The sequence below is a fragment of the Nomascus leucogenys genome, unplaced genomic scaffold (assembly GCF_006542625.1).
Source record: "Nomascus leucogenys isolate Asia unplaced genomic scaffold, Asia_NLE_v1 Super-Scaffold_249, whole genome shotgun sequence".
Taxonomy (NCBI): Eukaryota; Metazoa; Chordata; class Mammalia; order Primates; family Hylobatidae; genus Nomascus; species Nomascus leucogenys.
The window spans coordinates 2,700,673-2,718,660 of NW_022095768.1; the positions used below are offsets into that span (position 1 = coordinate 2,700,673).

The 17,988-nt window shown below is 36.3% G+C and overlaps 1 protein-coding gene across 5 annotated transcripts in view; it reads right to left on the bottom strand.

Annotated features, from left to right (window-relative positions):
• Positions 1–1,791: 1,791 nt before the first annotated feature.
• ZNF207 (zinc finger protein 207) overlaps positions 1,792–17,988 on the bottom strand; it is a 31,791-nt gene continuing 15,594 nt past the window's right edge. For 2 of the 5 annotated variants that reach the window (XM_003279374.4, XM_030807937.1), the window contains 4 exons: positions 16,862–16,954; positions 15,632–15,874; positions 14,182–14,341; positions 13,186–14,036 (listed from right to left, as the gene is read on the bottom strand). In XM_003279374.4, coding sequence (XP_003279422.1) covers positions 13,876–14,036; positions 14,182–14,341; positions 15,632–15,874; positions 16,862–16,954 — 657 coding nt within the window. In that variant the 3' untranslated portion in view covers positions 13,186–13,875. Of the gene's footprint in view, positions 5,725–10,180; positions 10,236–13,185; positions 14,037–14,181; positions 14,342–15,631; positions 15,875–16,861; positions 16,955–17,988 lie in introns of those variants that run through there. The other 3 variants (XR_004028945.1, XM_030807939.1, XM_030807938.1) reach the window with 3 other exon arrangements.

Genomic DNA, 17,988 nt, shown 5'->3' on the forward strand with positions numbered 1-17,988 from the left:
TCATTACCTGCCCACCTAGCCTCTTAAAGTGCTGGGATTACAGGTGTGAGCCATCACACCCAGGCAGTTGTTGTTTTTGTGCCAAGAATCCCAAGACACCCCAACTCCTAGAGAAAATGTATATGCCTAATGTGGTATTCAAGGAACTTTACACTTTAGACTCCAATGACCTCATTCTTTACAACTTCCCTTCATAAGCCTCATATTGTTGGGTTTTCTCATCTTTCTTCTAACACTTTTTTTCCCAATTTGCCCAAATCCTAACAATTCAAGACCTACTTCAAATGCCACTATCCTGAGATCACACAGATGGAATTTGCTTTCTCCAAATTTTACGTCCTTTGAGGGCATTTTCACTTTGTTACTGCTGTATCCTTCTTAGACTCTTGAAGAAACTTATTTGCCTCTCAATGTCTTACTCGATCTCCAACAAACATTTCCTAAGTAAGTCTTACAGATTAAGTGCAGCCTAAACAGCGTCCAAAAAAATAAATAAAAAAACCCCAACCCAACCCACTGTATTCCCAATGTCTCCTTTTTGAGCTGGGGGTCTCACTGTTGCCCAGGCACCAGTGAGTGCAGTGGCACCATCATGGTTCACTGCAGCCTTGAACTCATGGCCTGAAGCAATCCTCCCAACTCAGCCTCAGTTGCTGAGTTTACAGGCATAAGCCACTGTACCCAGCATCAGTATTTTGCTTTTTGTCTTTTCCTGTGTTTCACACATTCAAGGTTAGCATCTTCTAACTTCTCCCATGACTATCCAGTAAGTCATTACTCAGTTACTCTTGAGATGTTTGGGGCCAGGTTCTTCTTGCCTTCTAACTGATCCTCATACTGCCCACCAACCCACCCTGCCCCACTGCCAACCAACTTAGGATAATCTGTTAATCATAAACCATGTATTACTCACCAGCTCCAAGTTCTTCAAAAGACTTCCATTAGAATGACATTCAAACCATGGTCCATTGTGTGACTTGGCCTATCTCTCTCTCCCATCTCCACTCACCCTACATGCACACACCCCCATCCATCCCACCCACCATTCAGAACTCATTTTTTGTTCAAGATGTTATGCTTTCCCATCTTATGGTTTCTGCACACCTACTACCCAAAACAGTTACCCAATGAGACTTTGTGCAAAGACTGGCTTCTTAAATCCTCAGTTCCAAAGTCTCTACTCAGATGCACTTCCTCTCTACTATGTGCAAAGGATAATATCAAAGCACACTGTGGGCATTCATATATATGTGCTAAATGAAATTTTTTGATTTGCAATAACTGTCTGCTCCCACCATTTCCTGTCATCTAACAAGGTTAGCACAAATGTATAGTGTGTTAGTTCTTTCAAGTAAACATACAGAAAATACCAAGCACTTACAAAGTGCCAGGCCAAACTCTTTTACATATATTAACTTGTTTCTCACAAACCTATGAAACTTATGACTACCATTTGAGAAGTAACTTGTTCCAGGTCATATAACAAATAATAGAAAAGCAAGGATTTGGTTGCAAGCTCTAGTTTTATGCTCACTCTAAATCACTGTTTCTTCTGGCTCATCTACCTATCCAACCTCAACACACTATCACATACAAAATATGCACACTAAGCGTGCTCTTTTACCCCTTACTTTTCCTGTAGATATTCTGTATTTAATAAAGATAATTCTTCCTTACAGTTCCCAGGATACAACAAAAACTGCTCAGGACAACTGATGCATATCATAATACCTTCTTAATACATAACTGTTCTGGATACAAATTTAAAAAATGGGCTCAGACAAGTATCACAAATAATAAATGAAAGACTTTATTCATCTTTGTAGATAACAAGCACTCAAAGGTTAATGAGTGAAGGAGATAACCATCTCCTCCCAAGAGGCTCTTAATAACGCAGAAGCAAAAATCTTTCCACTTTTAGATGAAAACAAACTAAAAAATAACTTCAGGCTTCAGATATGGAAATAAAGCACCATTTTTCAAATGGTAGACTTGGCTTAAAGTAAGTAAATAGCCCCAGACCATCTGAAAAAGAAAAACATTTCAATGTCCCTTGAGTTCTAATTACATGGCTACATGTTAAGGAACATCTCTCTCTCTCTGAACCTACTAGTAAATAAAAAATTATACAGATATATATACAAATGTAGTCTTCCATTTTTCATTTGCACAAGCTTCCAACTATTTAACCAGGTGACAAATCAAAGTGACAAGATGCACTAATATTCGTGAGAACTTTAAATTTTAAAAGCTAGTATTTAATTACCCTTAGTGAGCTCGTTTACTTACATTAAAAATTATGCGATCAGTCATGATTTTTCTTTAGACCATTTAATAATACACATGGACTAACATTTATCATGCGTTGTTCAGGACCTCCTTACAATCATATCCCTTGTATGACTTACTCTTCACATAATCCCTTGCCAGTAAAAGTGAAGCCTAAAGATTGACCTGACAGACAGGTCCCTTTACTAACCTTTGCGATCTTGTACCACTTCATAAAATAATGCTTACTCTAAACCACTACAGACTAGTTTGGAAATAAACGGGCCTTTTCCTCAGAAATAATCAATCTTTCCTGGTGTAACAATTGAACACTTCACTTTAACCTTAATTTATTATCACTTTATTATTAATACAACATCCCAGGGAATAGACTCCCAAATCTTATCACCTGTTTTTTTTTTTTTTTGAGACGGAGTCTCACTCTGTCACCCAGGCTGGAGTGCAATGGCGCCATCTTGGCTCACTGCAACCTCCTCCTCCTCCTCCCAGGTTCAAGCGATTTTCCTGCCTCAGCCTCCCCAGTAGCTGGGGTTACAGGCACGTCCCACCACACCCGGCTGATTTTTGTATTTTTAGTAGAGACGGGGTTTCACTATGTTGGCCAGGCTGGTCTTAAACTCCTGACCTCAGGTGATCCACCTGCTTCAGCCGGGCCCAGCCCCTTTTCTCTCAATTTAAAAACTGCTTTAAAAACTGCACATCAAGTATTGGGTTAGTATCACTTTACTATTATTAACTGATTCCTCTAATATTCCAGAAACAGCACAAGATTTTTTCCATTTTTGATAGCTGCCTATTGTCAGTTTTAACTGGAGCTGAAAAACAGAAGACTTAAGTAAACTGAAAGCCATCATCGAGTTTTAAAAAGGGACATTGAAATAATTCTTCTTGAAGGTATTTTCTTTAACAGCCACTTATTTCTACCCTGCAAAAAGCTTGAAATATAAAATTAGTATTTAAAGCACCATACAAAATAAAAAAACCAGACAAAGGAGTAAGGTATGTTCCAATTTAATCTTTATGCACACAAATTTGTAAAAAATGTTAAATACACATACATTAAGTCGCAAAACAGATGAAATAATTATTGCTCACTTTTAAACATTATCTTATACTATGGAAATTTGGCTACTTACTCTCATCACTATTACATGCACTTAAATACTTACCAAATTTTCACTGTTTATTCCTGCTAGGAAAGGACACAGTTCCTTAGAAATTTACTTCACTTTAAATCTTAAAGACACAAATTGAGGGTCCATACTTTGTTTAGTGCTTATCTAGGAGAATGCATTGCCACATCACATACTCAGGTATTGATTTTCAGATTTTAGAAAACTATCACTGTTCATACTAAAAAGCATCAGAGTTGACTGTTTATTATTGGTTCACAAAGATCACAGGATGTAAAAACATTCTTAGCATATGCTGGTTTTAATCTAGGATGTAGTTAAAAACTAGAGGGAAAAAATAATCCATGTGTTACATATAGCGAGGCTAAATAAAGCAGGGCATAAATCAGAAATATACTCAGAAGCTAATTTTCACTGGTGTACGTGGTCTCGGAAACCAGTATTTCTAACTCCAATTTTTCATGCAGGGTTAGAGTGGCTTAAATACTACTTTTGAAATTTTAAGTCTCTCAAAGAAACCCTGTAAATAACTGGTCTGCATGAAGAATTTTGGTAAACCCTTCTTCCACTCTAACTCCAGCTTACTGCTCATGAATCACTGCAATAACAGCTTCAACAAGAACAGAATGAAGTTCTGGTATCTTAATTTTACACCTATGCAGTGTCTCCAAAGCACTAAGAAAAATCTTTTGGCTGCCAACTAAAAAGAAAATGTTTAAGAACTTTCTTAAATACTAGTTTTAAACATTTATTCCATCTCACCAAAATGAAATAATTTATGTGTTAAAAGTTTTTGTATTTATAGTCTGTTAAGTGAAGGTCAGAAAAAAGTGAACTAGCAAATTAAAAGGGAAATGCCAGGTGGTAAAATAATTTTCTAATATTCTTGATTCAAGTAATATCCAAAGATGTAGAAATTCAGAGTGCTCACCTCTTTAATCAAAGTGTCCTATTTCAGTTAATTTTAGAAGGTAAAATTATAATATATAAAAGTATAAAATAGTACTCACCAGAAAGGCAGCTTTAAAGAGATGGTTTTAAGGAAAACCATTTCCACTGTATCTACACCATTTCATATACAGATTAAACTGTGAAAGGCAATGAAACTTAAGCCCTTGTGCAATTTTACACTAAAAAACAAGTGGTTATCTTGTAAGATATATTTTATTATTAGTTGATAAATCCATGTTTTAAAATTTAGCAATATGCACAATTTCCATATAATCTGTTTTCACAATGGCTAATCACCATCCAGCTCAAGAGGAATTCAAGATTACTAGTTTTATGGCTAGATCGTCTCAAATTAAACATCACACAAGGTGAAAAGGAAGAAGCCATACATCCTACTATCAGATGAGGATGGTTCAGGCTTGCGAAAATTAGAAATTAACTTGTATGCTTTATTCCTCCCTCCTCAGTGCTTTACGTTTGTTATCAACCTAAAAGCACAACATTTAGAGGTTAAAGGAAATCTTTAGAGGATTGTTCAAACAACAATGAACTCGGGTAGAATAAAAAAAAAATAAAAATGTTAAACACATCTTCTACGACCCATTATGTCCCCACTGCCCCTCAAAAGTGTTACATGAAGAATCTAGCTACATTTCTTGATGGGTAGTCAACTTTCAATATTAAAAAGGTATGTTATTCTTAGTTCACAGTAAAATGAACTCACTGGTACACCAACAGAATACGTTATAGTTTACAAAAAAAGAACAAAAAAAAGGAGTACTTGTATTTACAAGTGTTGCTAAAAGAACAAAAAAGCATTATAAAAACATATTCTAGCTTATGACTGTACACCATTTATCATTTCTAGATGTGAGGAAACTTGCCTTTTTTCTTAGGTTGATTCATACTGTAAAAAGTTAAAAGGTGAATGTGAGAACCACCATGAAATAGCTTAAGTAAAAGACCCTGGACCCAAAGCCCTGGACTCCATATCATCTATCAGCAAGGGCACAGCCAACTCCAACTGTCTTTTCCTTTTATGTACAATGTATCTACTTAGGTTGAACCACAAGGAGATAACAAAGGAGCAGTATTACACCTTTATTACAACTGGGGTTAGCAAACCTAGATCTACTTTGGCCCAAGTACTGAGTGTTTAAAAGTGTCCAATGGATCTATTATTAGTTATATTAACATTTAAGTAACCGCACAGCTTTCTTCCTTGTGTGAGTTACATGGATATGTTTGAAAAAAATAGGAACATCAGGTACTTACAGATTAAACTAACCTGTACTGGCAGGGCTGTGGGATTTTTCTTCTCTACCAGTAAGTAGCAAATGCTGAAATTCTGCTGCTAGTTAACAAAAACACAAATTGTATTAAACTGAGGAGTTCAATCCATAGTTTAAAAAGTCAATGTGCATTAAATTTCCTCAGAGCCTGTTATTAATACATTTAAAACTTTTCCCTATTTTTTTTTTTTTAAACAAAAGTTACCTTATATTGGCTATTTAGAATGAGCTAATTAACAATGAAAATCTCTTGGACACATCTCAATTTTACTATGTATTCCAGTATGTGAATTGTGATAGAAATTTTGATTACTCTACAAAGGGGATGGGCATATATCTTAAACATGTGGGGATTTCTAAATTTAAACGAATATGTAGACACACCCCTACAGACAAGCAATTTTAAAAAGTTTTTAATTCAACTTTCGTAAAAATTGATTTTGTCACATCAGAGATTCTCAATTTTAAAAACATGTATTGAGAAGCAAATTCTATTGTTTCTCTTTGAATAAGCAACCAGGTAAAAGGGGGCTTTGCTCAATAACTAGATGCTCTGTATTTTTTCTAACTCAGACTTACAGTAACGGTAGTAACTCTTCCCTTGCTCCACTTGGGTACTTAAGTAGCCTCATTTTATTAGTAAAGACTGGGATATGATGGTGCAAATTTTTTTTTTTTTGACCTCTGTGATTGCTAAACTATTTATGAATAAAATTTTAATAAGAAGCTACATTAAAATACTATGGTGAGACCTCAGTAACAAATGCAAATCATGAGCAAGAACGCTGTTACTTTTCAATACATTTAAGGTTCTTAAGTCAAAGAACACTACCCAGTGTTCTCTCCCAAATAATCACTATTGGTCCATGTGTAGTAAACTGGGAAAATATCATTCTTCATTTTTATCCAAGTTGGCCATCAATGAATTTCACTTAGTTCCTCAGACTTAACCAATGATGAAGGAACAGATTCAACCCTAATGCAAACCAACCAACCCAGACACTAACAATGTCAGAGGGCTTAGAAAATGTCAATAAAGGACTTCACCTTTTTACAAACACAGCATACATTACTGAAGCTGTGCCAGATTACTACCTTACAGACCGTTACATCATTTAGAATTAATGGGTGGGTTCCAAGTAATCAACCATTAAGACAGTTTACTCACATGTACCTCCTCTGAGGTTATTTTGATAGAAATTAAAACATAAACATAAACATTCTCATAACTGATTGTATGCCTCTTAAAGAACCTAACCATCAAAGTTTCCATCTAATTAGCCAGTTTGGATTTATAATAGTGTTCAATTTGCTTCAAATAGGAATAGTTCAAATTAGTTTCAGCTAAGACCTACCTCGTTTGGGCTACAAATCTCTGCCTCAATATGACCACTACTTCTGCTTAGTAAAATAAAGACATTTTCCCCTGAGAATACAAGAGACTAATTGAACAGATTAAAACAGAGATGATTCAGATTTCTCAAACTAATTTAGTTCCAAACTATTACTTTCCAGAGTTAAGAAAATGAAAATTTTTTCAAGACGAAAATATTATGCAAAAATGTATAGAGCCAAGAGTAAGAAAAATACAGTGCTTATTAAAAGCAATTATCTTACTGAAGATTTTTTTTAAATGTTACTTTAAAACTTAATCTATATTCTAACAAAAATGCCAGCTAAAAAAGTAAAGATAGATGTTTTAGGGCTTAAACACTTGGAAAAGGTGGATATATTTAAAGTTATTGGGAGGCTCAAACTGAAGTCCTACTTTCTCCATTTCCTACATATTGGTTTGAATTAGATCCATAATAGGGTGCCTAAGAGCTTAAGATACTAGTTTAGAAAATTCAGCACTAATCACAAAATTAATGAAAATCCATTATGTACATGACCATACATGAAGTGCTTATTTTGTCAAGAAACATCACACAGAAAAGTCAGATGATTTCTTTGCTATAAAAACAAAAGGTTATTATTTAAATGATTCAATGACAGAAATTAAAATACTGAGAAGGGGTTTTTAAAAACGAGTAAACTTTACTGTCATGAGACAGTTAGCATAAGTGGAACTGGGGGAATGTTTACTTATAAAAATCTGCCCTATAGCCAAATAGCCTTATAATTGAATCCCCTTTTAAAGGACTTTTCCATAAAAGTTACAATGAAGAGCAAACAAATTTCAATTTGGAATAACGCAGAAAGATTATTCAATATTAGGTCAATAACGACAACCTTTTAAAAAAGACATTCATGTCTGTATAAATTTTAGAGTATCTACTTCTAGGGTACATGTCTACTTTCATCAGCTTATTCAAACAAAATTTTAACTCAGTTAAAGTGGTGACTTCACCATTTTCTTTCATTTGCCAAGTTTTACCAGTGGATGTTACAGACATCTAAAAACTACATAATTCTCGAAATCTTATTTGTCTGAGTCACAGAATTACAAAAAAAAAAAAGGAACTATCTTAGTTCTCTATAGATATTACCTTCAACAGATTATGACATTACTAAATCCTTCCCACCCCCAGTACTCAAGCAGATAAGAGCCTGTATTTCCAGCACACTTTTATCAATTATCACCATTAGAATTAAGACAAGCAACTTAGAAAGATTTCAGCATATTGGGGGATGGTAGGTAATAAACAGATCTCCAATTAAGGACTCTTAAATGTTGATTACTGAGGTTATAAAATAGTCCAGTGGAATATTTTGTCATGGAAGCAACAAAATTCTTTAAATATTAAAATCCTATTAGTTATAGTGAAAAACATGTTATTTAACAAGTCAAAATTTGTAATTCATTTAATGCATATTTTTTCTTTATGCTTCCAAGAATGAAAACCATATACAAACAATTCCAGGTTTGCTAAATGCTATACTGTTTGTTCATTGTTACTGCTCAGAGTAAACTGCTATCTGGATAGAATCGTGGCTCAAACACAAGAAACAAAAGTAATTCAGGTTTGTTTTTGGCCTCTCTTCCAATTCCCTAATGATTCCCTATAACAAACACACACACACAACTTTTCTCACCAAATAAAAGCAAATTTTAGTTGGAAACAAATGTGGATACTTTTCACATGTGCATAAAACACTGTTCAGTGAGGCTGAAAATGAACCTCAAAATAATCACTCCAAAACCATAGTTTAACATACTTTACCACAGGATCAGGTATCAAATTTCAGTTTCGATACCTGAAAATTAGTAATCCATCCATGCTGAAAGGTCTGTAACACCCAAATTCTGCTGTTATATCAACTATATGGTCTATACCCCCATATACACAAGCACACACATCGACACCACCTTCCCACCTTTACAGGGCTCTACATTAACATTTGCTCTAATGTGGTGAGGCTTGAAAATATTTTAAAATTAAGCATTTCCAGATGATCTTTTAGCCTTAACATTCAATGCATAAGTCGGTGATTAAGAATGCAGATTTTGGCCAAGCGCGGTGGCCCACGCCTGTAATCCCAGCACTTTGGGAGGCCGAGGCGGGGGGATCACAAAGTCAGGAGATCGAGACCATCCTGGCTAACACGGTGAAACCCCGTCTCTACTAAAAATACAAAAAATTAGCTGGGCGTGGTGGCACGCACCTGTAGTCCCAGCTACTCAGGAGGCTGAAACAGGAGAATCGCTTGAATCCAGGAGGTGGAGGTTGTAGTGAGTTGAGATCGCGCTACTGCACTCCAGCCTGGGTGACAGAGCAAGACTCTGTCTCAAAAAAACAAACAAACAAACAAACAAAAAACAAAAAAGAATGCAGATTTTGGCCAGGCGCAGTGGCTCACACCTGTTACTCCAGCACTTTGGGAGGCTGAGATGGGTGGATCACCTGAGGTCAGGAGTTTGAGACCAGCCTTGCCAACACAGCAAAACCCCATCCCTACTGAAAAAACAGCCAGATGTGGTGGCGGGAGCCTACAATCCCAGCTACTCGGGAGGCTGAGGCAGGAGAATCGCTTGAACCCAGGAGGCAGAGGTTGCAGTGAGCCGAGATCGCACCACTGCACTCCATCCTGGGTGATAAGAATGAAACTCCGTCTCAAAAAAAAGAACGCAGATTTCAGTATCCAGTGGCATTTCCAATGATTAAACTTATCCTTGAGGTTAAATTTAATAGTTTATGGAGAAAATAAAACCAGTAAGATTTTCCTAGAAGTGAAAGTAGAAAATTTGAATGAAACATTTCTTGCCTCCAAATCAAAAACATCAAATTTTGTCAATTTACTGAAGTGCAATATAACACAAGCTTTACTGAAGCTGTTAATTATGTAACACAAAGCAAATTACATAAAATTGTGTATGAAATACTTATGTTTATTAACACCACAGTCAAACGTGAATATTAATATAGAGCCTTCTCTGCCAAAAGAGTATAAAAATCCTAAGTTTAATTAAATTTAGGGGCCTTCACCAAACTTGCTGCAAGTTTGGGGACATAAATATCCAACAGCCATAAAGCTGTGAAAGCCCCTATAAGGAATAAAATAAATCCCACTTGCCTCAGACTGAACAGGGCAACACTGAGACTCAGCCTCAGCCTGTCCTATGGCAGGGCTATAGGAAGAAGAAAATTTTAATTTTAGAAAAACAGTTCCCAATTAATTTAAAAGACATGCATTAAAATTTTTTTTAAAAAAATCCCATGATCAAGCAAGCAAAAGGAGCAGCTTTGTTTTTAACTACTGTCCACTACAATTCCATTCTTAGCCCGTACTTCTTTTTGTTGGGGAATCCCCCTCCCCAATTAATTAAGTTTAATTAAGGTGAGTCTAAGTTCAAAATGTAACTTAGTGGAATAGCAGGAATATTTTATTCATACCTAATGGCAAATGTGTGAGAGACTACTAAAATACTAAGTATTCAAATCAAGTAATTCCAGCAGCCACTCAAAAATTAATCCTCACCTGCTGTGGTCTTGTTACTGTTACACAGTATGAAAACTTATACAACAGAAACTAGTGCCAGACAAATGTTTTCTTGTTTTTCTAAAAGGGGTGGATGTAAGGTAGAGCCAAAGCTGCCAGCCCTACTAACCTTACAGCTTCCTTAATTATGACAATCACAATGCCTGCCTGAATTATCAAGTCCCAAAAGTTGTCTTCTGTGAGGGAAGCTGGCATCCACTTTGACTCAACTTCATCTGTTACTTAAGGAAGGTTGAGTCAGTTAATTATATGAATATAATTTGCTCCGCTCATAATTCAACCACACTATGGACCCCAGAAGCATTTAGATAAAAGGTATTTTCTAGAAGCTTAATTACGTTTGGATGCATGCAAAAATTACACTTCAAATATATTAAATGGCTACACCACCTCTGAGCCTATAGCTACAAACTCAGGAACTCATGAGCTTAAGTTTTATGTGCCAATGCCTAACACTTCCAATTAATTTTTAATTAGAATTCTATCCCATATTTAAAAGTTCCATTTTTGCCCATCAGACCTATACAGAGAGCAAAAAATCTTGCTATAAAGTATCAACCTTCTTTGCATAAAATGCAAATAAAGCTTCACATAATTTCTGAAACAGGTCTACTAACCCTATTGCAGTTTGTCAATAACCGTATACATGAAATTCTTGAGAATTTGGGAAAGCATCCCTTACTTAATTATTCTAAATTTAATCACACCATTTTTTTTTTTGAGACGGAGTCTCGATCTGTCGCCCAGGCTAGAGTGCAGTGGTGCGATCTCCGCTCACTGCAAGCTCCGCCTCCCGGGTTCACACCATTCTCCTGCCTCAGCCTCCAGAGCCTCCAGAGTAGCTGGGACAGGCGCCCGCCACTACGCCTGGCTAATTTTTTGCATTTTTAGTAGAGACGGGGTTTCACTGTGTTAGCCAGGATGGTCTTGATCTCCTGACCTCGTGATCCACCCGCCTGGGCCTCCCAAAGTGCTGGGATTACAGGCGTGAGCCACTACGCCCGGCCCATCACACCATTTTTATCTTCAAGATTTTCAACAGAGGTTTTCCTTCAGCAGTATATTAAGTGTGCTGCCAAATCAAAGCAGCATGTATTAATTTTGAAACCATTTAGGTAAGCAGAGGTTCAGAGGGGAAAGTGGTTTGGGACTTGGCTGCTGGCAGAAGGAAATACGTTATTGGCAAAATATGTTATGTTTTATTTTCAAACTATGAAAATTTTTGTACCACTATGGTACCATAAGCACAAGAGCCAAAATCATTGAAGCCAAATAATCAGATATTTTAATTTATTTTTTGACAGAGTCTCGCTCTGTTGCCCAGGCTGGAGTGAACATAGTTCACCGCAGCCTCGGAAGGAGGAAGATCCTCCTTCCTCAGCCTCTTGGGCAGCTGGGACCACAGACACACACTAACGCACCTGGCTAATTTTTAAATGTTTTGTACAGATGGGGTTTGGCAATGTTGGCCAGGCTGGTCTCAAACTCCTGGACTCAGGCAATCCTCCCATCTCAGCCTTCCAGAGGGCTGGGATTACAGGCGTGAGCCACTGCATCCAGCCAATGTGAGTTAAAATAGCATTCAGCTTTATAATACTTGCAATGTTTTGCTTAAAGGTATGACTTTTATCTGTCACATAAATACAAACTCTTTTGTGATGGCTAAATCACTTTTCAATATATTTTCCTTCAAAGTTAAAGCCCTTTTTCCGTACAACTTCAGAGTTCATGTCTTTTATCTATACCTTCACAGGAAAGTTATAAAGAAATGTTACCATTTTCTTAGAAGTCTTAACTTTATAATGAGAAAAACTCAACTTGAGTTCATTATATTAATACTTTGCATAGGTTATTTGATGCCTAAAAAATCATAAAACTACCCTGCAAAAGTAAAGATCAGAAAAACAAATCCCAAAAAGGTCAACAAGAAGCTATTATTTAGAGAGGTTGCAACACAAAACATTGAATAGCAGTCATCTCTACAGAAAAGCTCTCTGTAAGAACACAACATTCAAAATTTCCAAGGATAAAAAGTTGCACAGTAAGGCTACCTACGCTTAATAACAGAAGGTATTCAAATGAATAATGTAATCTTCCAGGAACATAATAAAATTAAAAATTGCCAATCCATCTGTTAACCATCCCAACAGAGACACATTTAGATTCTCAGCATTACACTTAGAATATATAACCCATTAACAGCACAAGAAGCTATTACTGCATGCACCTAAGCTTCTAGAAGTTTGTACCTGAAAAGCTTCTGAGGTCCATGCAGTACTGAGTCTCAAAAATAATCAAAAGGAAATGAATGGGTCTGGCACTAGGCTCTAAACATCTCAGCAGGAAGGAAAAGTGTTAACATTTACATTTTAAGTATCTATGACACGTGATGTGTACTGACACCATAGAGGGTGGAAGGGTGATTATAAAGATTTCATACCCATTATGTAATGACTCATGTATCTAAGTTTTTCTCTTAACTGAAACATTAACATACAACTCTATGCAAATTCAGTTTAAAACATGCAGCTAAGAAATAACCTACAACTCAAAGACAGAATCCAATGATATATCAAAACTGCATTGGTAACTATGAATTTTATTATGTGGACATCTACTGTGGCATGCATCTGTACAAACCTTTCAGGCAGTGGTCCACAGCTGGGTTATGAATAAAAAGGCATAAATTTTTCTCTCATTTTATTACAATGAAGTTTAACAGTACAGAAAAGTCACATGACCTTGGTGGGTCAGATTTCTTAAACCCTGCAACATGAGGAACTCTAAATACATTAAATATTGTTACACATTCAGACTTCCAATGTACAAGTACTTGGAAACAGTTACAGCCCTCACCAAGCTAGGTTGGGGACATGAAGTCCAACAGCATCTGAAATGCTGTGAAGGCAAACTTTACAAATAGCAATGTAAGCTTACAGAACTTGCCTTTACTAAGGTGGTATGTTCATGTAATTCCAGCGCCTTCACAATTTAACGAACCAAATTTACTATACTTCACTTCTAAAAACCTAGATGAAACATGAAAAAGAAGCCATACAGTATAAATTGCAACTTCAGGAAAAGTTCCTGCTTTATTATTCCAAATAATTTTTCCCATGTAAAATAAATGTCCAATAGTTCCTGGTATGTGGGAAGATAATGTTTGTTAAAGTCACAATGAAGCCTTATTGACGGAAGCTTGGCTATATAAACAGCACAAGTTGAGAAAAGGTTTAATCTCCAAACCTATTAGACTGGATGAAGTAAGATCAGTAACGGCCACCTTGCGACATTACAGGAGGTCTCATTCCCATCGGAGGTCGAGGAGGCCCACCCTGGTAAGGGGGCACCATTGGCGGTCCCTGCCCATACGGGGGCATAGCACCAGGAAGGTATCCTGGCATGCCTTGATGATGACCACCATACTGACCTAAAAAACCAAGAATTTCAAACACAAAAAAATAGATTGTTACGCATTGTACTTCTAAATGCAACATATACTGCAGATAAATTTAATATTTTATGCGTGAACTTAGAAAATCCACTGAATATGAAAAACATAAAAAGAGGAATACCATGAGGTGGCATTGGGGGTCTCATTCCTTGTTGCTGTGGGATGCCTGGCTGTGGTGGCATCATACCTCCAATTGGTCCAACTGGTGGATTACCGATGGGGGCCTGTCCTGGCCGAGGAAGATTACGTTGATACTTAGGTAACTGTGCCCTTCTCTCCTCCTGGGAATAAAAATAAGCGCAAGGCTAAATACTCGAATGCAGAGGCTCATCAAGCATAAAGGCATGCATCTAAAATCTTACAACGTTAAGAGTAATTTTCAAAAATTTACCCTTACATCCCAAACTATTTACTTTTGCCAGACAAACCAATCCAACTACTTAAACTCTAGATACCTTAAAACTTCACCTATTTGTAAACTTGAAGCATGGCTAACAACTTTCCAGGAATTACAAATTGCTTCAACAAGAAACTATCTAATGAAGTATTGTTATTAAAATGCTTTTTTTTTTTTTGAGACAGAGTTTCACTCATTGCCCAGGCTGGAGTGCAATGGCCTGGTCTCAGCTCACCACAACCTCCGCCTCCTGGGTTCAAGGGATTCTCCTGCCTCAGCCTCCGGAGTAGCTGGGATTACAGGCATGCACCACCACACCCGGCTAATTTTGTATTTTTAGTAGAGATGGGGTTTCTCCATGTTGGTGAGGCTGGTCTCAAACTCCCGACCCTCAGGTGATCCACCTGCCTCGGCCTTCCAAAGTGCTGGGATTACAGGTGTGAGCCACTGCGTGCCCGGCCAACATTCTATTTTTTCTTTTTTTTTTTTTTTTTTTTTTGAGATGGAGTCTCGCTCTGTTGCCCAGGCTGGAGTGCAGTGGTGCAATCTTGGCTCAACGCAACCTCCACCTCCCAGGTTCAACTGATTATCCCGCCTCAGTCTCCTGAGTAGCTGGGATTACAGGCGCCCGCCACTACACACCGCTAATTTTTGTATTGATGAGGTTTCACCATGTTGGCCAGGCTGGTCTTAAACTCCTGATCAAGTGATCTGCCTGTCTTGGCCTCCCAAAGTGCTGGAATTATAGGCCCGAGCCACCACGCCTGGCCATTATCAACATTCTAAACGTTAACTTCATATCAAAATTAATTCATTCATATGGGACTTAAGGGATCTGCAGATCTACTTCACACTTAACGTTTATTCAATTAACATATGCAAACTTATGTTTAACTAAAATGATTTTTAAGAGAGTTAAGAATCTGACTTACTGTCTTCTTTTAGAAACAGTCTGGAGGAAGGGGAGAGAAAGCATCTAAGACCGAAACATGCAATATCCGTCCACTTTAAGTATTTTATGATTTCTTAAGAATCAGAATGGCAAAAACCACTTAGTAAGCATTAAACCAGATCACAGACCAACTGAGTTCAAATTAACACTTATTTTAAAGGGACGAACTGCCATAATGGCTTTAAATCAAGTGCTGCTCATAGAAAACTAAAAGCAACTTACCAGGGATATATCCTCATCTGGATGGATCAACTTACTGGTTGCACTAGTTGTTGTAAGTGTAGCAGGCTTACTTGTTATTGAAGCCGCTGGTTTAGCTGCAGTACTATTTGTTGTACTAGTTGTTGAAGCTGTAGACTGTGTATAAGCAGGGAATGTAGGCTTTGGGGGTTCTGTAGTTGTTGCAGGGGTACTATTTAAGGGTTTGAAATCTGTACCAACAGGTCCTTGGACAGCTGCCTGAGCCTGTTAAAATACAATACTTCATCAACAAAACTTCAAAACCTTAAATTAGCTATATCTACAACAGTTTAACTTAAAACAAGGCATCAACATTAATAAAGGACCAAACTTTAAATGAAATTAAAACAAAGTTAACATGTGATAAACACTCCACAAAATTCGAGATAACCATAAAAATATCAAAAGATGCTGGGTTAAAGTCACACCCACAACACAGCAGTGGAAATAAGATTGTATATTTAACTTGTTAGATGTCTTCTACCTCCTCACCAAAAATTAAATTTACAATGCTTTGTATTTATTCCAGATTGCTGAAATACAGTATAATAGAATAGCATGTGTTCTATTTTTAATGTTCTATTAATAAGTTTAGTTATTAATCTATCAAACAGCTAAAAAAAAAAAAAAACTACAGAATATGAGTTTAAACTCCAGCTACTAAGTATAACATGAACAATGAGTGTAAATGGTGACACATTAAAAATACATCCTTTAGTAGTATTCTATAAAATCCCCTCCAAATTAACAATGGCTGGATAATTATCACGGACAAAATGGTTAATTTAGCAGGATCTTTTAAAGTAGCAAGTTATCAGTAACAAATGTGTTACTTTTCATAATAACACACACCTAAAACATGTAGACTAGGCCAACTTTAGAACAAAGCAGTATTAAATTTTCTTACATTAAATGTGATGCATTAAACAGCATAAATCAAAATAGCTTAATCATGCATCAGGCTAACCATTGGCCACTATAATGCATTTACTGCTTACATGCTTTTAACCCTTTAGAACCATAGGAGTTTGGGGTAGTTTTGTTCAGCATGAATTCAAATTTTTAAATACCATTTGACTTATATAGCATTCATTTTGCTTTAAAAAAGTAAACACAGTATATTTTTGGAAAAATATTCATTTTTTAAGTAGGGTCCAAAGGGTTAAGTTATAAAGCCATTTTAACAATTTTAAACTGCAACTTCCTGCGTACTTGTGCTGTGCTAGGAAACAGAGCTTTAGAAGATGCAGACAGACTTTCTGAATTGGATGAAGCTGTACTTGAGCTTGTGACAGGTGTCCCCATCTGTAGCATAAAAGAAAGGAAACAATGAAAAGTCTCCAAACAAATGGGTCAAAATAAGCCATGTGGTAGACTTTTTAGTAGATTGCATATTTGTAAATGCAAAATTTAATGCAATCAAATGTCACTTATTTTAAAAGGCAGGCAGTTAATGCATTTACAATAAACAAAATTAAAGTATGAGCCTCAAAATTTTAATTCTATACCAATAAAACCTAGTTAACTAGTTTCTTTTCTAAAACTACTGTTTTGCATTATTTCAAGAATGATACCTGAAACTGAGAATGATGTACAAATACTGACACTTCAATCCAATTCTGTATCAATGATTCTCTACAAAAGATTTTTGCCAAAAGTTTTACATCTCTCAATACATAAAATTCCCACCCACCATAAAAGCTAGGTTAATGTGCTTAACAAAAAGGCACTTAAAGAAAATGCTTTTAATTTAGCACCCACAAACAGAAAAAAAAAATTTAAAAAAATCTAAGGGATAATCTAAAAAAGAAAATGAATAAACATACATCCTGATCTAAATTCTGAATAAATTAAATCTGAATCTGCTTAATTCTCAATGAAACAAGGAAAAAAAGCAAAGGTGTTAACCATTATGTGCACACCATATAGAACAGAAGCATCTTTCACTTATGCTCTGGAAAAAAAGTTTTGAAAAAAGACCAGTAAGAAATACTAGCGTGCCTAGGTCAAAAGCCATTTACACCATTTTAGCACAAGTGCGGCATTGTAGCTCATCACTGTTCCATACTAGAGGCAGAGCCTGACAAATGATTTGCTACCGTCTTAAGAATGCTCATCTTTGGTGTCCTTCCATTCACAGTTTAGTCAGTAAAGGAAAACTTCTAAACACTCCAGATATTAAACTTTCACTAGCTTAAAAAAAAACAACAACAAAAAAACACTAAGAATAAATAGGGTTCACAACTATGAAAAAGTAACATACTAACTTTGGCTCCATTCAACCTTTTATGGGTAGAGGAAATCAGTGTGTAAACATGGAAGCGGATAAGCCACCTTTT